This window comes from Pristis pectinata, chromosome 5, assembly GCF_009764475.1.
Source record: "Pristis pectinata isolate sPriPec2 chromosome 5, sPriPec2.1.pri, whole genome shotgun sequence".
In the NCBI taxonomy this organism is placed as follows: Eukaryota; Metazoa; Chordata; class Chondrichthyes; order Rhinopristiformes; family Pristidae; genus Pristis; species Pristis pectinata.
Genome location: NC_067409.1, coordinates 50271456 through 50292982, shown reverse-complemented (window position 1 = coordinate 50292982; position 21527 = coordinate 50271456). Strand labels below are relative to the sequence as shown.

The following is a 21527-nucleotide window of genomic DNA, read 5'->3' as shown; positions in this document are numbered from 1 at the left end:
GTTTCCTGCTTTATTCCTACTGCCCTTCTTAAATATGGGAACAACATTTCTCCACTTAAATGATGCTCTATCTTTCTGATCTTCCTTCCAAAAGGAACACTACATTTTCCACACATTATACTCCATTTCTCAACTTTTGCCCACTTATTTTTTATATAGTTAGTCATCCTTTCCAGTTAAATGCCCTCCTTCACCAAAGTAATATTGCAAACCAGTTCAAATAGTAGTTCAAGCTCAATAATTATGGATGTATTTAAGTAGTCTCACATGGTACTTTCTTCAAAAGAAAGTCATTTCTGATTTTTCATTCTATGACTTCATTGCATACAATTTGGAAAACAAAATTGACCTTAAATTTTCCCAATAGTGAAAACTCCTGACAAAACTGTATTCAGTCATGCGACTATAACATGTCCATTTACATATACGTGATTTTCCACTGTGTTGTTCCAATTACTAGCAAACAATTGTGAAGCATCAAGTACCATTCTTTTATATTTTAATTACCACTCAAAATTTTAAAAACTGAAACAATCTGTCTTTAAAACCTCTCTTGATCCCAACTTTCTTTCACCCTCTATTTCATTTCTTGTACATGATTTGACATTAAACTAAACATTCTAAATTCAACTTCCCAGTTCAGACTCCTAGTAGGAATTTTTATTCTGAACAGACAAGGGTCCAAATCCCTTGTGAAACACTCATCATTGCTTTAACTCTCCAAATACTATGTCATGATGCAAAAGCCTAAAGACTCCAAGCTTAATCAACAGCAAGTTCAATTTCTTGCTTCTCTCTTTCGTGTCTACACTCCTCCCTTGGTCCATTATGCAAACTGACAATATGTTCCTGATATGGGATCAAGTGTAAAAAAATTTGTATTATAAAGCAATAGACTGAATTTTCCACGTGGAATTACAGCAACTTACCTCTTAACTAAGCTCCCAGGTAATTGAGAAACGCAGGGACTTCCTCACAGACAATTTCTGACTGCACTTTGATATTTGACTCCACCAGCAAACTGCTATCACTGCTCCACTGCTGGAGAAATTAGCCTACTGTTCAGAAACCACTCATTTGAATGTTAGGAAAGAGCTGCAAGGGAGAAGGGCAAGTGGAAGATAACTTACATTTTTTGACTTAACTCAAACTTTAAAATTTGTTCAATTGTTTTTAAGCAACTGTATTTTAATTTTTCAAAATTAATTTTTTAAAAGATTTGACAGTATTTTTACTGTTTGTGAACATCAGATGAATGTACAAACATTCAAGCTATTTTACAGCCAGTACATCAAGGTGCATGGCTTAACCAACCATCAAAGTAATGAGAGGGGCCTTGCCATTAACAACAGCCAAGGCATCAGGATGAGCATCATGGAACAGTTCAGAGCCAACTTACCAGAGGAAGTTTACACCAGAAACGTAGTTCAGGTAAGAGCAAGTTTAGTGAGCTACCATTTGGCTAGCATGCCTGCTAGCTATTCTGTACAAAGTTTCAGACATTTATTTTAGACTTTTCATAACAAATGGAAGCAGAAATATAGAGATCATGCACACAGCCAAGTGAGTTGATGTTTACTCTCCAATAGTTTCCAATGCTCAAACATCCTTTTGATGTTCAGTCCAGAGCAACCCCAAACTTCCTGTTGCCTATCACTTAAATTTTCCATCATACTCTGACCTACCAGTATGTGGCTCTTGCCCTGTTAGAAAGAGGCCCAAAGCAAGTTTGAAGTACAGCATCTCATCTTCCATCTGGGCACATTGCAGCATTCTGGACTTAATTTTGAATTCCACAGCATCAGGTAACTTGATTTCTCAGTCTTTATCAGTCATCCACCTATGATACTGCCTCAGCTTGTTTGTTCTTTTTTTCCCCTCTCTGGAAGAAAAGGACATACCCAGCCTGATATGCCAGGCATATCTCATTGCTCTGCATTTTTGAAACTCCTACTTTTTGTCTATGTTCTCACTCTCTAACTGCTCCCATTCATTCATCGACCAGTTTACCCCAGGGTAAAACCAGGTTGACCATATCAGAGACAAAACCCCTACCCCACCCTCCCTGCAGCTTAACAAGCTTCTTTTGTCTCTTCCCAGCTCTGATGAAGTTCACAGATCTGAAAAATTAACTGTTTCTCTCCCACCGATGTGGCCTGACCTGTTGAGTAATTCCAGCATTAAGCTTAGATTTTCAGCAGCAATAGTCTTCTGTTTTGATTTTCATCTTTCTGATTATTATTTACAGACTATGATTGTGATAATCATGAGGGCTCCAATGAGCAAGAAACTTCACTTCAGCATGAATCACTCCTTCAGCAAATGAGAAGTAGCGGAAAAATTTTGGAAAAAAAAAATACCAGTTTACCACTTTAAGCATGCCAAGTTCAATACCACAACTATTTTCCAAAGTTAACATTAATTCATAGCAGTCCCTCAGACTTCTAGGCATACTTCGAAACATCCGACACAAGGCCTACATTATTCTTGTTTAAAGAAATGGGTAACTTGGAATGAACAGTAAGGCTCTGCAGCAAAACCTACATTTGCTTGATATAATGCTGATCATAAATGCTGGGGAATACCAAATGGAGATTCTAAACTTAAAATATGAAAAATTAGAACATAAGAACCGGCCCTTTGGCCCACTGAACTAATTAAACTAGTAATTAAACACTTAACTAAACTAATTTCTTCTGCCTACACAATGTCCATATCCCTCCATTCTCTGCACATTCATGTGCCTATCTAAGAGCTTTTTAAATGGTGCTATTGTATTTGCCTCAACTACCACCCCTGGCAACACATTCCAGGCACCCACTACTCTCCATATAAAAAAAATTGCCCCGCACATCTCCTTTGAACTTGCCCCCTCTCACCTTAAATGCATGCCCTCTAGTATTAGACATTTCAAAGCTGGGGAAAAGATACTGGCTATCTACTCTATGTCTCTCATAATCTCAGTCTTCCCTCAGCTTTCGTTGCTCCAAAGAAAACAACCCAAGTTTGTCCAACCTCTCCCTACAGCATATGCCTTCTAAACCAGGCAGCATCCTGGTAAACCTCTTCTGCACCCTCTCCAAAACCTCCACACCCTTCCTATAATGGGGCAACCAGAAATGAATGCAATACTCCAGATGCAACCTAACCGGAGTTTTATAAAGGTGCAACATAACCTCCTGACTCTTGAACTCAATGCAAGGATGCCATACGCCTTCAATTGAACAGTTAAATTAGGCCCAAGTAACTCACCTCAAAAATTGTACTGATTAAAATTAAGTTATTCTTTGCTATGGTGGTAAGTATTGTGGATGCATCCTTGGGATGTGAATTCACATCCAAACCAGACTTATGGCCTCAAAGCCTTTTGGATACATGGTAAGATCTGAGTCCAGAGCTGAGATTTCAAATGGGCCCACACCACAAAACTGCCTTTGACAACAACATCATAGACAATTTTTACTCAGGATTAGTGATCATGGCTGATTCAACTGTAACCTCATCTCTATATCCCGTTAAACGACGGGGTGAAAGGTTACCATGGATTATCAATTATCTATCTACCTCTGCTGTCACCACCCTCAGACAAAGACTCCATCAGAAAAATTCATCCCATCTGGATTTTAAATGAGAAATCCATCATTTTGAGTGCCTTGAAGGCATGCATAGACTCACACAGGTCTTGAGGTCCATGTTGGCTCCTAACAAAGCAATCTGATCAGTTGCATTCCCCCTCTCCTTATTACCCTACAATTTATTCTGTCTCACATATCCATCAATTCCCCACTTACTTGCAAGGGGTGATTGACACTAACCAATTAACCTAAAAGCTAGCATTTGAGATGTGGGACGAAACCAGACCAACAACTGACAGAAATTCACATGGTCATAGGGAGAACATGCAAACTCCACACAGACAGTAGGAGGTGAGCTTCAAATTTGGGTTCCTGGAGCTATAATGCAGCAATGCTAACTAACTGCTCCACCATATCCATTATCCTCTGTGGTCTTCTTACACCCCCTTGGTGTCACGTTTGTGACAATGTGAGTAGACTTTTATCTAGTCTGTTTACAAATTTTAATCTGTATCAAAATATATTTTATCTAACCAGGAGAACATCATCTTCCAGATGCTGAGAGGACAATTCCCCTTCTGAAGGAAGCGGGTACTAGGAGGCAGAGTTTCAGAATAAGAAGTTGTTCACTTAAGTAATTTCTCTTTTATCTATATCTTTTCTCAAAGAACCATAAACTTTTGGAATTCCCTATCACACAGGGCTGTGGAGGTGGAGAAAGACAGTGAATAGAGGGTTACGAGGAATAATCAGGAAAGTAGAGATCCAACCAAAATCAGATCAGCCATCAAAATGAACGGCAGAACAGGCTCAAAGAGCCACATTGCCGACCACTGTTCCTAATAATATTCAAGTGAAAACATAATGATGTACAGAAAAGAAACCATTTCAATTCTCCGTCAATATTTTGTTAGAAGATGTCTTTAACTGATTTGCTGATTACAAATACTAGGCTGTGTGGGTAAGTAATTAATTTTAAAATAGAGGATAATGGTCAATACCTATGAATGGAACGTTCTGAAGTGTTTTCCTCAGTAAATAATATAGTAAAACAGATTACATTGCAGGGAAATTAATTTAGGATACAAAGCTATGTTCAAATGGAAGACAGAGAAACGATGGGTAAGACAAACTAAGTTAGTTTCTGAAAAATAAGAATACGAATCTCAGGCCTTTAGAAGCACTAACATGATTAGAAAAAGGTACCTTAAGTGTCAGCTTAACCCATGATCAAAAATTCTTTATATGTACATACTTTCCCTTGCAATAAAGTTCCAAAAAAATGCATGGTGCAAGGGAAATCATGGTGCAAGAAAAATTATCATTCTACACAATTACAGAAAATCAGATTTTATAATTTCCCTTGCAAGGGTATTAAGTCCTTGAGAAAGCAAATGAAAGGGAAATGAAGAACAGGAAAATGAATTGAATACATATTTTGTTGCCTGAATAAAGGGATCATAAAATGGAGATGGTAAGAGAGACATCAGAAGATTTGTTTAGACCTTCCCAAGACAAAAAGGGTTTTATTGAACAGTAGATTAACAACAATTAAAATCCAAATTCAAAAGCTATTTCGCTATGAACTGACTTTAGCAAAAGAAAACTGGTTTATCCAGAATATATTTAATGTACAATGGCTGTCATCCATATGGAACAAAGGAACATCATCTGAAAATAGTCAGGTTTGTTTTGAACATCAACTTCAGGCTTTTAAACTATTAACAAGAGATCTTTAAATGGCACTCTACTCTGGGAAAGATACTATTAATTAGATGCATTAAGAGAGAAACAAGAGATTCAGAGATAGTTATAACAAAAACAGCAAGTATGCTTACAGTAAGGCATGCATAATTATAGTCAAAAGGTTTCTACAAAAATACCATAGAAGTAGTAACAAAGTACTGGCAGTGGGACGATAGGATTCTGAGTCGTACCTTGGTTGCATTGGCTTCACGGTCTTTCTTTACTCCTCTTGATTTTTCTAAGGACTAATCAATGAACCAGACAGCCAATTTTCCCATCTGCTCAGGTAAACATATACTTGTCACAATTGTGTTTCAGCTTTGCAATTACTGTGTTAGAACTGTTGATTGTTAAACAAAGTGACTTTAGAAATGGCCTTACCAATTTAGTTTGCAGTGGTAGTTCTGGGAAGTTTCCTTACATAAACCTAGACCATTTGAAAACAGAACACTGAACATAGAACAGGATCTTCAGCCCACAATGTCTGTGCCAAGTGTTATGCCAACCTAAATTAATTCCATCTGCCTGCACATGGTCCATGCCCCTCCATTCCCTGCCAGTTCTTATGCCTATCTAAACAACTCAAAAACATTTCTGTCATATTTGCCTCCACAACTTTCCCTGACAGCACATTGCAGGTAGGTACACTCTGTGGAAAAACAACTTGCATTTTAAGTCTCCTTTAAAACTTTCCTCCTCTTACCTTAAAGCTATGGCCTTCAGTATTTGACATTTCCACCATGGGAAAAAGACGGTGACCATCTACCCTATCTATGCCTCTCATAACTTTTTTTTATACTTCGATCAGGTTGACTCTCAGCCTCCTACACTCCAGAGAAAACAATCCAAGTCTGTCTAACCTCTCCTTACGGCTAATATTCACTAATCAAGGCAACATCCTGGTGAAGCTCTTCTGCACCCTCTCCAAACCCTACATATCCTTCCTGCAATGCATCGTCCAGAACTGCACACAGTATTAGAGTCCTCTATCATCATTGCTCACCAAGTCCTTGATCTACCCTGCTGTATGATAGTGCCACTGATCTGGTCATTGCTGTCATTATAACCAGAGAGGCTATCTCCTCCAATGGTATCCTAAACTGTATACTTGTTTGAGTGGGGAATAGCCAAAGAGATTCCAACACTATTCATCTTCCCCTCCTGGTGGTCAACCATACACCTGGCTGGCACATTGATGTGACCAGTTTCCCGAAACTCCTGTCTATAACACTCTCTGCATCCTGTATGCTCCTCAGCAAGTCCAACTGCTGTTCCAACTGATCCATTCTACCAATTGCTTACTCTTGATATTATAAGCAAAAACAGGATCAATGTGATGATAACCCCCTGATCTCTTAATACACAAATAACCATGCTTCAACATTTCTGTCCCAGATTTCAACTCTTACTATTTAGCTACATCTGTCCTACAAATAGACCAACAAAATTGTACAGCACAAAAACACACCTATTTGGTGGAACCACATCCATGCTGACCATGACACCCATCATGCTTTCCTATCTAAATGCCTTTTACATGTTTTAGTAACATCTGCCTCTATCGCCCCCTCTGGCAGTTCATTCCAGATAATCACTATCCTGTGTGGAAAAACATATCCCTCAGATCTCCCATAGAATTTCTGTCCCCCCCCCTCACCTTAAACCTGCATCCTCTAGTTCTAAACTCCCCCACCGTGGGGGAAAAGACCTTAGCTATGCCCCTCATAATTTTGTAAACCTCTACAATGTCACCCCTCAGCCTATGTTCCAGTGAGAATAAACCCAGCCTGTACAATCTCTCTTTATATCACACATACCATATACTAAATCACTCCATTCCAGGTATCATTCTGCTGAATCTCTTTTGCACTCTCTCTGTTGTTACTACATCCTTTTGGTAGTGTGGTGACCAGAACAGTGCATTATTCTCTAAATGCAGTCTAGGCAATGTTTTGTATAGCTACAATATAATGCCCCAACTCTGATAATCAATGCCTTGGTCTCTGAAGGCAAGTATATCAAATGCCTTTGTCACTACCCTTGACACCTTTAATGAGTCTCAGACTTGCACTCAGGGTCCCCGTGTATCAACATTCCTAACATCCCTGCCATTTAGTCTGTATGTCCTACAAGAATTTGACCACACATTTGTCTGGATTGAATTCCATCTGCCACCACTCTCCAACTTTCTAGCTGATTTATGTCCCTCTGTATCCTTAGACAACCTTCTTTGCTATCTACAGCTCCACGAATTTTTGTGTCATCTGCAAACTTACATTCCTTAACCTCTTCCCCAAGCAAATTCAGTAGGAAATGTTAAAAAATCTAAACTGTTAAATGCAAAAATACTGCTGAGCAAGGAGCAAGACCATCTCCAGGGCATGACCCTGACTGAACAAAAGGCAATGTAAAAGAAAGCAATTCTTAATTAAAATGATCCAAGGAAGATTCTACTTTTTTCCCTAATGACACTGAGTGCTGAGATTTGCAAACACCAATATCTAGAAATTCACCCATACCTCCACAAGCTTGTTAGTTGGTTGCTGCACATAATGCCAAAGATCATTTTGGTTGCAAGCCTGCCACGTAGATACCCGGTAATCCTCAAAAAAATAAAGAAAAAGCAGAGGTGAGGGCTAAATTCTGGTGATCAGGCGAGTGACAGGCCCACAAGTGGAAGTTAGGCAAGGGCTTGGAGGCTCATGTTGGTTGAGTAATGCCAGAGAAGACAAGGTCAGAGAATTCCAATGCCATGGGGTAACTTATTGCACACACTTCTTGAAACAATCCAGGCAATGTAGAAAATGCTTCTTAAAGTCTTTGCATTACATTGGCAATCTTAAAGAACTCTGTCGAACTCTAAAAATGATGATAGTGTTGAAGTAGTGGTCACTGGCGGAGAATGGGCTCGGGGTCCTGAAGCAGAGTTGGTTTATTTTAGAGGGGACTCACCCAATTTCAGTTCCTAATGCTGTGTAGAACTTCCTCTGGGAAGCATCCATTAAACTGCACAAGTCACAGAGCAAGCAGCACTATATAAAAGCAGCACTATATGTAAAGTCCAATCACTTCAAACTTCTGTCTCACCACTCTCCTTCTATACTGGCCACCTCACCTTTCCACTCTTTGTCCTGATGAAGGGTTTTGACCCGATGAAGGGTTTTGACCCAAAATGTCAACAATTCCTTTCCTCCCACTGATACTGCTCGACCTGCCGAGTCCCTTCAGCAGATTGTTTGTTGCTCCAGATTCCAGTATCTATGATCTTGTGTCTCTATACAAAAACTTAGTTGGCTGAAATTGACTAAGAGATGTGGTTTGGATCAATATGACCCAATTTCTCACAGCATCCAATCTCAAACAATATACCAGGAATGACAGCATTGCAAGGATGTTTGACACAGAAAATTTCATATCTGTTCAAGTGCAATAGGAAGAGGCCAGCTGAATTTCCAGTGGCACAACTTCATCCCAAAACCAAAGTAATGGCATCCCACGTTAGGAAACATCAATGATATTAATTCAGAAATGAAGAGCTCCATCTTTCCTTGTACTGATGTAAATTGGTTCATTATTGTCACATGCACAGAGGAACAGTGAAAAATTTTGTTTTGCATGCCATCCATATAGATCATTTCATCACATCAGTGCATTGAGGTAGGACAAGGTAAAGCAATAACAGAAAGCAGAAGTGTTATGGTTACAGAGAAAGTGCAATGCAAGGCCATAACGAGGTAGATTGTGAGGTCAAGAGTCCATCTTATCGTACTCGGGGACCATTCAATAGTCTTACATATAACAGTGGGATAGAAGCTGTCCTTGAGCCTAGTGGTACGTGCTTTCAGGCTTCTGAATCTTCTGCCCAATGGGATGGGGGAGAAGAGAGAATGTGTGGGGTGGGTGGGGTCTTTGATTATGCTGGCTGCTTTACCGAGGCAGTGAGAGGTGTAGACAGAGTCCATGGAGGGGAGGCTGGTTTCCGTGACGTGCTGAGCTGTGTCCATCATTTTTAGCAGTTTCTAGTAGTCCTGGGCAGAGCAGATGCCATACCAAGACATGATGCATCTGGGTAGGATACTTTCTATGGTGCATCTATAAAAGTCGGTGAGGTTCAAAGGGATCAGTGCCCTGCAAATCAAAATCACATCCTATTTTGAGTCATGCATTCAGCTCTCTGAGCTGCTTGACCCTGTGCTAATTTGGAAACAGCTTGGGCAGTTATCCAGAGCTTTTTATTACTGCAGTTGTTTACGACTCTAATATAAGGAGCTACATGGAGTAATACAACATGGACATAGGCCCTTCAGCCCAACAATTCCATGCCACCGTGCCCACCCAGCTAGTCCCAATTTCCTGTGTTTGGCCCATATCCCTCTAAACCTCACCCCTGTATGTACCTATCCAAGGGCTTCTTAAATGATACTGTTGTACCTGCCTCCACCACTCCCTCAGGCAGATCGTTCCATATATTCACCACTCTCTGTGAGAAAAGTTGCCCCTCAAGTCCCTTTTAAATCTTTCCCCTCACCCTAAATCTATGCCTAGTTTTGAACATTCCTACCCTGGGGAAAAGACTTACCGTCCACCTTATCTGTGCCTCTCATAATTTTAAACATTTCTATAAGGTTGCCCCTCATTCTCCCATGTTCCAAGGAATAAAGACCTAGCCTGGCCAACCTCTCCCTATAACTTAGGCCCTCTAATCCTGGAAACATCCACATAAATCTTTTCTGCACTCTTTCCAGTTTAACCATGTCGTTCCTATAACAGGGTGACCAAAACTGTACACAGTATTCCAAGTGCAGCCTCAACAATGACTTATGCAACTGCAACATAATGTCTCAACTCCAATACTCAATGCCCTGACTGATAAGGCCAGCGTGCTAAACACTTTTCTTACCATCCTGTCTACCTGTGACACCGCTTTCAATGAACTGTGCACTTATACTCCTAGGTCCCTCTGTTCCATTACACTCCCTAGTGCCTTACCATTCAGAGTACAAATCCTACGCTGGTTTGACTTTCCAAAATGTATTACCTCACACTTATCTGTTTTGAAATCCATTTGCCACTCCTCGGCCCACTTCCCTAACTGTTCAAGACCCTCCTGTAATCTACGATCACCTTCTTCACTATCAACGCCTCCTAATTTCATGTCATCAGCAAACTTACTGATCAAGTCTTGTGTATTTGTATCCAATTCACTTATATAAATAACAAGGGTCCCAACACCGACCCCTGCAGCACACCACTAGTCACTGGCCTCCATTCTGAGAGACAACTTTCAGCCACCACCCTCTGCTTCTACCTCCGAGTCAATTTTGAATCCACCTAACTAGCTCTCCCTAGATTCCATGGGACCTCACCTTCCAGAGCAGCCTATCATGAGGGGCCTTGTCAAAGGCCTTGCTAAAGTCCAAATAGACAACATCCACTGCCCTACCCTCATCTACCTTTCTGGTTACTTCTTCAAAAAAAACTCTGAAAGGTTCGTCAACCACGACTTTACATGCACAAAGCCATGCTAACTCCTCCTAATCAGACTCTGTCTACCCAAATGCTGGTAGATCCTGTCCCTCAGAATTCCCTCCAATAACTTCCCCACTACTCATGTCAGGTTGACCAGCCTGTAGTTCCCTGGCTTGTCCTTGCTACCCTTCTGTAGAAATATAGAAAGGGTGTGATTGAATTCGAATGAGTACAGAGAAGATTCACCAATATGTTACCTAGGACAGAGTTTTTCCACTCATGAGGAGAGACTGGGTTTGCTTTCCTTGGAGATGGCCAAGTGTGGATTTGATAATGCTGCACAAAATTAGGAGGAGTACAATTAGAGTAGGTAGTAACTGTCTCAGACCAGAGTGCACAGAATTAGGGTAATAGTAAGATGTTAATAGGGGATCGGAGGAACATTACATTCACAGAGTGTGGTTGAAATATGGAACACACTACCTCACAGAGTGGTGGAGGCAGGTATCCTCATGATATTTAGCAACCATCTAGGCAAGCCCTTGAATTGACAAGGCATAGAACTGAGGACCAAGTATTGCTACATGGGATTAATGTGGCACTTAATGGTCAGCAAGGACATGGTGAGCTGAAGGGCCTATTACTGTGCTATATTACTCTGAAAACTTCTTTCTTTTTAAGTTCTACCTATGGTATGAGATCCTATGTATACGAAAGCAACGTGATCCAACTCCACGACCACCCAACAACCCTAAGATAAGTGTCCCTAACTCTAGTACCAGGCATGCAAACTGCCTTCAGGATTCATGTTTAGATCTGTACAGAATGATATCTCAATTCTGACTCTGCTGAATTTTATCAGTGAAGATTTGGCTTCTGAATTCATTGACTTTTGACCCTATGCAGCCTCATGGCATCAAGTCAAATTGATCATGGAAAATTCCTAGCTGGGTTACATTAAAAGATCCAAAGTAAAAGTCAAAACAAATAAAGAAGAAAACTCTGCACAAACTTAGCCATCTTCTTTAGTGTGGGACATGACCTTTAGTTATTCAAAGTCCATCATCTCAGGCCCAGAATATTTCTCAGGGAAATCATTCCAGATCATTTTCAATTGCTTAAATGTCCTTCCTGCCTCCAAAACATCAGAATGGCCATGATTGCATGGTGCTCCCTTCCATGCACAATGCTTCAGATAATGAAACTGTCGATGTCCAAATGTATCAAGACTTGGACAACATATATCTCATACTAGTCACGGCACAAAAGTAGTAACCAATCAGCATCCCCATGGGAGAATTCAATCATTTCTCCATGACATTCAATGGCATCACCACAACCATGACCAATCCAATATTCTGTTAACTTAACATGGGCTAAACCTTAACAGGATCAGCCACATATGGACTAATGAACAAATTAGGTCAAAGGCAGGGGCTCTTATGGTAAGTGACTTGCTTCCAATCTCACAAAACCATCTACAAGGCACAACTTCCAAGCATGGTGGAATACTCTCCATTTACATGGTTGAGTACAACTCCAGTAACACAATCAGCTCAACACCATTCAGAAAAACCCACCCATTTGACTCCATCCACCACTGATGCACTGAGGTTGTAGATTAAGTCTTTCACAAAATACAGAGTGCTGCAGTGGCCAGCTGACATAGTCAACATAAGCACCCCAAATGGGTAAGAGACACAGAGAAAAGAAAACTTAAAATCACATCTGTTCTTGTTGCTTATGTGAAATAGAGCAAGAGCAACTGGATGATTAAATGTAGTGACATCAGCCAGATTTTTACTCATCCTAATCAAAAGCATTTAGGTAAAATTTAGAAGCAATACTATTATGACTTAAAATCGGTTAACTCCATCCACTTTTAAACAAAGAAATCTTAAACTCCTTTTATACAAGTACAATTACTTGACAAAACTCATTTTGACACCTCATCCAGCTTCAAACATCAATGATCAAGTGCAGAACTTAACTGAGCCATGGATGCAGAACAAGTGGGAAACAGGAATTGTGGCAACATCAAGGAAGACTATAAACCAGCCGGATCTGTGCAATGTATAGGTTGGAATTAAATTAATGCTTATGCTGCCTGCACTGGCACCCACCTCTTTCTTGCCCAAACAGTGTGGCAAGGCAACAGAGGCCAGCAGCTGAGTGTCATTAGGGATGCAAATGATTCCAGGCATTTGGATAAATGGTGCAGAGAAATGAATGTGCATAATAGTTAACACTTTGAGGCTTTCAAATTTCCTTGAGGGATTCAAGAGCAAGACCTCTCTCCTCAACTCATAGGAAATGAACTACAAAAGAAAACTTGAATTCTAGTGCCTGCCATTTTAAACATGGATGGCAATCAAAGCCTGGTCTGCATACTTAAAAGAAGGGACATCAAGCCTCCTGACAAACATCACGCAAAGAAACCAACATAAGATCCTAAACTGGGAAGGCATCAGATTCATAAAACTAAGTTCCACATGTTAATTAAGATGCCTCGTTGCTTAGTTTCTGATGCAATGCCAAGGTTAAAAATGTAGCCTCAGCCATGTACAAAGATCAAATCCACAGTGTTTATTTACTACAAAACCTCACAAATTACTGAGTGGTGCATAAAATAGTTCAAATACAAAATTGTTCCCGAATAACATTTGTTCTTGAACCCAAATAAATTCCTGCTTCTGCGGAATAATCCTATTAAATTTGATCATGCCCAGCTGAATATAGTGGTCTGCCAAGGAAATATTTGCTGCTAATTACAGAAGTCAGTTTCAATTTTTCATTTTTGTAACAAGACAAATTTTGGTGGATAAAAGTGGTACAGAAGTACCACAAGAATGATCCCCATTCTTGTTCTCATACAGTGCCTCTATAGCACTAAAGGAGACCCAAAAATCACAAGTAATTGATCTTAGAACACAACTATGTTGAATAAGTTGCTAGCCTTCCATCTTTGTCCTTGCCCCCTTCACATACAAACCATCTGAGGAAAACCTTCAACTTCCTGCCACTTTGCTCACTGGCAGCAACCCTCAAGTAGTTTTTTTAAATACTTTTAAAACCTACCTTTACATTAGTAGATGCCCGCTAGGCCGAACACAGACGACAAAACTGGACTATCCTACGCAGAGCGGAAGAAGAACATTGATTAAAATTTAACTATTACCTTGGTAAATAATTAATTCCATGAAGTCAACATGACAATCCTGTGCCATTATAACAAGCTAATATGGAAACAGAAATTCTTCTCTGCAGCGATTATGTAACCAGTATATGCATGCTAGATTTTTCAGCTGCATTTTCTATCTTTGAATACCTTCGTTAAGTTTTCTTTAAAAACTCAATTTCTCTCAAAACCTTAAGTAACACGGTCAAAGTTAGTGCAATTTTTTTTTAATCTAGAGCTTAATGCCACCAGCATTTCTAAGTTCTTGTCTGTTGTACTTTATCCCCTTAATGCTTTGCTTTAACACGAGGATAAAGTACAACAGACAAGAACTTAGAAATGCTGATGGCATCAATACTGCTTTGAGTGTCACCCTACCACTGTTTTTGAAATTCCCATAACCAATGTGATCTTCAACTGCGAGAGCAGTTTTAACAGGTCCCTCTATGTAACACTTTGTAATTGATGGCTCTTCAAGTGCTCATCCAAGTCCTTATCAAAGGGAAAACTAATAAAGTGAAACATTTGGGGAGGACATAGGCAAAGTTTTAAATGAATATTTCCCATCCATATTCACTACAGAGAAGGACAATCGGAGAGTTCAGAGAGTGGAACAGCTGGAATTCTTGAACAAACTGCCATGAAAAAAAGCTCATATATGTCAACAGGCCTAAAGGTGGATGTGCAAAGATACGACGAGATGTATCACAGGCTCCTACGGGAAGAAAAGGAAAAAAATTGCTTGGGCACCGTCAGAAGTATTTAATTCTTCTCTGGTCACAGAAAAGGTACCAGATGACTGGGGAACAGCCAATTAGACTTTTATTCAAGAGGAGCAGCAAGGATAAGCCAGTTATTTATAGGCTAGTCACCTAACATCAGTTGGAGGAAAATTAATTGAAAAAAAATCTCAGGGACAGGATTAATCTGCACTTTGAGAGGCAGGGATTAACTAGAGATAGTCAGCAAGGCTTATTGAGGAGAAATATTGCCCAAGTTGACTGAATTTTTAATGTGTGCCAATGAGTATAATGTGATTCATGTAGTCTACACAGACTTCAGTATTTGACAAGGGAAACAGGTCCAAAAGTTGAGAGTCCAGGCCATTGGATCCACAACTGGCTTACTGATTAGAGACCGAGATGAAGCACAAGTATTGTTTTTACAGTTGGAAGTCTATGATTGGCAGTGTACCACAGGGATTGGTGCTGGGACCATTCTTGTTTATCATATACATTAATGATACGAATGTTGGAGGTTTGATTAATAAGTTTGAACATGACATGAAAATTGGTGCTGCTATTGACAGTGAGGAGGATAGACTTAGATTACAGGATATTATTGATCAGTTGGTAAAATGGGCAGAACAATAGCAGAAGAATTTAATCCTGACAACTGCAAGATGATGCACTTGGAAGGACTAATAAAATGTAGGACATACACAATGAATGGTAGGGCCCTCAGGAGTACTGACGAACAGTGTTTTGTTTTCCTTATAGCAGAGAAGGCTGAGGGGGGAAAATCGGATTGAGGTATACAAAATTGAGGGGCATAAATTAGTAGGGGGAGAAACTTGTCCACTAAGCAGTGATATCTGACCAGAGAACAAAGGTTTAAGTGGTAGGAGATTTAGAGGGGATTTGAGGAAGTGGAATTTCTCACTCAGAAAAAGGCTGAAATCCAGAACAATCACTAGCAGGGGTTGGCAGCAGTCCTGTCACAACACTTAAGTATTTATACGAGCACTTGAAGCACCTTGGCATTGAAAGCCAAAGGCCGAGTGCTGGAAAATGTAATCAGTATAGATATGTAGATATTTGATGGGCACCAAGGACACAGAACCAAAGAGCCCTTTCCAACCCTATGACACTAAGCGTTTGCTTCAGCCCAAGAAAAAAAATAACATTAGAGTCACAGAATACTACAGCACAGAAAGAGGCCCTTCAGCCGATCTAGTCCATGCCAGCCTGGTTTACTGCCTAGTCCCATCTACCTGCACCCAGACCACAGCCCGCCATACCTCTCATCCATGCACCTATCCAAACTTCTCTTAAATGTTACAATTGAACCCGCATCCACCACCTCTGCTGACAGCTCATTCCACACTCGCATCACCCTGAGTGAAGTAGGTCCCCCTCAGATTCCCTCCAAATATTTCACCTTTCACTCTAAATCTATGACCACTTGCTCTAGTCTCATCCAACCAGAGAGGAAAAGCCTGCATGCATTCACCCAATCTATACCAGTCATGATTTTCTATACCTCTATAAAGATTTCCCCTCATTCTCTCACACTCCAGGGAATAAACTCCTAACAATAATTCAACCTTTCCCTATAACTCAAGTCCCAGCAACATCCGTGTAAATTTTCTCTGCACTCTTTCAAGCTTATTGATATCTTTTCTGTAGATAGGTGACCAGAACTGCACATAATACTCAAAATTCGACTTCACCAATGTCTTGTACAACTTCAACATAACACCCCAACTCCTGTACTCAATGCCCTGATTCATGAAGGCCAACATACCAAAAGCTCTCTTTACGGCCCTATCTACCTGTGATGCCACTTTCAAGGAACTGTGGATCTGTATTCCCAGGTCCCTTTGTTCTACTGCACACCTCAGTGCCCTACCATTCACTGTGCAAGTCTTATCCTGGTTTGTCCTCCCAAAGTGCAACACCTCACACTAGTCTGCAGTAAATTCCATCTGCCATTTTTCAGCCCATTTTCTAGCTGGTCAAGATCACACCGCAAGCTTTGAGAGCCTTCCTTGCTGTCCACTACACCCCTGATCTTGGTGTCATCCGCAAATTTGCTGATCCAGTTTACCACATGATCTAAGTCATTAGTATAGATGATAAACAACAATGGACCCAGCACTGATCCCTACGGCACACCACTAGTCACAGGCCTCCAGTCAGAGACAACAATCTACTACCACCTTCTGGCTTCTTCCACTAAATCAATGTTGAATCCAATTTGACTACTTCATCCTGAATGCCAAGTGACTTAACCTTGAGGACCAGCCTCCCATTCGGGGATTTGTCAAAGGCCTTGCTAAAGTCCACGAAGACAATGTCCGCTGCCTTTCCTTCATCAGCCTTCTTGGTAACCTCCATGAAAAACTCTATAAGATAGGTTAGACATGACCTACCACACACAAAGCCATGTTGACTATCCCTAATCAGGCCCTGTCTATCCAAATACTTTTATATCCTGTCCCTTAGAATACCTTACAATAATTTTCCCACAACTGACGTCAGGCTCACCGGCCAATAATTTCCCAGCTTATTCTTAGAGCCTTTCTTAAACAATGGAACGACATTAGCGGTCCTCCAGCACTCACCCGTGGCCAAGGGCATTCTAAATATCTCTGCCAGGACCCTTGCAATTTCTGCACTAGCCTTCCACAAGGACCAAAGGGACACCTCGTCAGGCCCTGGGGATTTATCCACCCTAATTCGCCTCAAGACAGCAAGCACCTCCTCTTCCGTAATCCGGATATGGTTCATGACCTCACTACTCTTTTTCCTCAGTTCTATAGATGTCCTATAGGTCAGTGTCAACCTCTCGAGTAACTAAAGATGCAAAAAATTCATTTAAGATTTCCCCCATCTCTTTCGGCTCCATGCATAAATGACCATGCTGATCTTCAAGAGGACCAATTTTGTCCCTTACTGTCCTTTTGCTCTTAATATAGCTTTAGAAACCCTTGGATTTGCTTCACCTTGTCTGCCAGAGCAACTTTAGGTCCTCTTTTTGCCCTCCTGATTTCTCTCTCAAGTGTTCTCTTGCATTTCTTATACTCAAGCGCCTCATTCGATCCTAACTGCCTATACCTGATATGCGCTTCCTTCTTTTTCTTTATCAGGGCCTCAATATCCCTCGATAACCAAGGTTCCCTAAACCTGTTAGCCTTGCCTTTTATTCTAACAGGAACATACAGATTCTGTACTCTCAATATTTCACTTCTGAAGGCCTCCCACTTACCAAGCATCTCTTTGCTGGAAAATAACCCATCCCACTGCACACCTGCAAGATCCCTTCTGATGCCCTGAAAATTGGCCTTCCTCCAGTTTAGAATCTTAACCCTAGGACCAGTCCTATCCTTCTCCATAATTATCTGGCAACTAATGGAATTATGATCACTAGATCCAATGTGTCACTCACTTCTGTCACCTGCCCTGTCTCATTCCCCAAGAGGAGATCCAGTATCGTGCTCTCTCTAGTTGGGACCTCTACATATTGATTAAGGAAACTTTCCTGAACACATTTGACAAACTCAATCCCATCCAGTCCTTTTACAGTATGGGAGTCTCAGTCAATGTGGTAACTTAAAATCACCTACTATCGCAACCTTATTTTTCCTACAAATGTCTATCTGTCTACAAATTGGCTCCTCTAAATCCCACTGACAAATGGGAGGTCTATAATATAGGCCCATTAACGTGATCATCCCTTTATTATTCCTCAGTTCTACCCAAATTGCCTCGGTCGTCGAGCCCTCCAGTATGTCCTCACTGAGCACTGCCGTGACATTTTCCCTGATGAGTAATGCCACCCCTCGCCCTCTATCACATCTAAAACAACAGAACCCCAGAACATTGAGCTGCCAGCCCAGCCCCTCCTGCAGCCAAGTCTCACTAATGGCTACCACATCATAATTCCACATACAGATCCATGCTCCAAGTTCATCTGCCTTACCTACAATACTCCTTGCATAGAAATAGACAAAACTCAGAGCGTCAGTCCTACCATGCTCAACCTTTTTGGTTTCCATCTTTGCTTGTAGTCCTAACATCTACTCTCCCCACAGCCTCTCCACTTGCTGCTCTGTCACTCTGGTTGCCACCCAAATTTAAACCCCCCCCCCACCCCCCAAGCAGCACTAGCAAACCTTCCCAAAGGATATTGGTCCCCCTCCAGTTCAGGTGTAAACCATCCCATTTGTACAGATTGCACCTGCCCTGGAAAAGAGCCCAATAATCTAAAAATATTAGTTAAGATTTAAACCAAGGCAGTGGACAGAATAATAGGAAGGATAACAGTGCACTCTTGTAAAGGCTGAAATATGAAGACTCTAGAAGAGAATATGGAACTAAATCAACATGATCTTACTCCATGTTATGCTCCAGCAAGTGATAGTAGTAGTGATCTTCTGCAGATAAAGAATTTACTGACAAAAAGAAATGAAGAACAATTTTGCAGAGGCATGTGCATTTCAGGGGAAAAAAAGACAAAGTCCAAATTTTCAAAAGGGAAGTAATTATGCATTGCTCAGAGAAAGGAAATGGGAATTGGTAGTTGCTTTCAGGAGGACCCGAAGATAGACAAAAAGGAAAAAAAAAAGTCAGAGAACAATCTTATCCAGGAAAAGGAACATTTTATAAGCATGAAAGAGGAATGGTGACTCTAAATTATGTTTTATACCCTGAAGGTTAAGGTGAGAACAAAATATTAAAAAACTGAATTTCAAGACAGTTAAAAAGTCCCTGCTTTTCAATATTGGCCAACACATAAAAATAATCTTGGGTGTGGAAGAATATGTGCCATTTGATCCTCCTTTGCAAAGGCTTGTAATGGGAGCTTGAGTGTTCAGGAGGGATGTGAATGAGTAGATTTAAGGTCACTAGTCATGGTGTATCTGGAGATCTGAATCTAGTTTTGGTCCTCCCCACAAGGCCATATCACTGCAAGATTGGCAAGTATGACACTAGGAAATGATTAGGCATGATGCCCAAGTATGAGCTAGGTAGGTGAGTCATAGGATCATACAGCATAGAAACAGGACCCTTCACCCACTCAGTTCAAGCTGACCATCAAACTCCAATTACACCAACTGTACATGGCTCCCATTTTATTCGCCCCATTTTCCCATCACACCCTGAGAGTTTACCCCTCACCTACACACACTAGTCAATTTACAGTGACCAATTAACCTACCAACCTGCATGCCTACAGAATGTGGGAGGAAACTGAAGCACCTGGTAGAAAACCATGCAGACAGAGAGAATAGACAAACTCTATACAAACTCCATACAGACAACTACAGAGGTCAGATTCAAACTTGGGTCACTGGATCTACAAGACAACCAGGCACCATTAGCTACACCAACATATCACCCATTTGGTGGACCAGATGAACTTTACCCTGTCATAATTTTTGTTTGCAAGTAAATGCTGTCCAGTTAAAAGACATACATTTGTGTGTTGCATTTCACAACCAAGGTCATTAATAAAAGACCTTACAGGCAAAGAAATGCTCTGGATGTCACTGTTGTTCTGTTGCAAAGAGAGAATAAGTTTGGACATTCAAAATTCCCACAAACAGCAATGAGATAATGACCAGATAATCTATGTTTTAATTTTATTGATTGAGAGATTGGTAGTTACCCAGAGTCTCTACAAAACAGGTTTCTGGGGATTTTATTTTACAATCATCTGACAGGACAGACAGTGCCAGGGTTTAAGCTCTCATACAAAATCACCACCTCTGACAGCGCAGATTACTCTCAGTAACTCACAGTACATTAGCTCAGATATTTATGCCCATGACCTTCTAATACAGAGGCAAAAGGTGCTATTAATTGAGATACAGCTGGCACATCAGGCCTTTTATTTATAAAGGCCCATTCAAAAAAGATATCACTATACATTGCAGAGGAAATTCAATTTAAAATTAAGGGCATTAAACAGCATTAATTAAAATAAAGAAAGGAAAAATGAGACATTAATTTGAAGGGATAAGGACTGAAAGCTAACATATTCTTACAAATGTCATGACCCAAATACAATTAATAACAAACAGGTTATGAAACATGGGAAATGAAAAAGTGATAAAGAGTTGTTACAAGAAAAAGGATTACAGAGCAATGAATCCTAAACTTCTGATTAAAATTGAAATTTTAAGTGTCTAGTTATGGGAAAATTTTAACCTATTGAGAACCCAAATGAATGGAGAAGCAGAAGAGATGCCTGATGTTTTGGATGCTTTGTAACCATCAAAAAAGAGCAAGTGATTGGAAAATTATACAAAAACAAGGTATATCAGAGAAAATGTATAAAAAAAAGGCACTATTCAAAGTTAGCAAGTCATCTAGACCTAATGAAACACATCCCAGGTTGGTGAAAACAAATGTAAAAGTAACAGAGGCACTCTTCACTCTCATTTAATCCTCACTGCACTCAGAGTAATACTGGATACGAATTCTCAGCGTTATTCAAGAAAGACCTCAAGTGGTCATGATCAAAACAAAAAGTTCCAAAGCTGTGGTGCTCAAACAGGTTATTACAAGACTAGAATCACAATAATACGCTTATTTGATGCGTTTCCATTTTGAGTACTTCCTAGTTTTGTTTTTGTCCCCATCTCTCAAAGAGGACAGTGCCTGCAGAAATAAGCGATGACTGATCCCTCATCTAACAGCTATCAAGATTGACTGAAGAGCCTGATATACCACTAGCATAATCTGCACTAAGAATTTAGCCTTACTACAAGGCACAGATTTAATCCAGATGTTTAGTGTATATGAGGTGGTGCAAGTATTGAGCTGATCGTT

General features: G+C 40.4%; 1 protein-coding gene across 3 annotated transcripts in view; it reads right to left on the bottom strand.

The window, feature by feature from the left end:
* Positions 1 to 21527, bottom strand: part of cobl (cordon-bleu WH2 repeat protein) — a 223868-nt gene that overhangs the window by 197933 nt on the left and 4408 nt on the right. The window contains exons 1-2 of one of the 3 annotated variants that reach the window (XM_052016261.1): positions 13869 to 13889; positions 5513 to 5599 (exon numbers count right to left, since the gene is read on the bottom strand). The exons of 1 other annotated variant lie outside the window; for it this stretch is intronic. In XM_052016261.1, the coding sequence (XP_051872221.1) occupies positions 5513 to 5523 (11 nt within the window). In that variant the 5' untranslated portion in view covers positions 5524 to 5599; positions 13869 to 13889. Of the gene's footprint in view, positions 1 to 5512; positions 5600 to 13868; positions 13915 to 21527 lie in introns of those variants that run through there. One more of the 3 variants, XM_052016262.1, reaches the window with a different exon arrangement.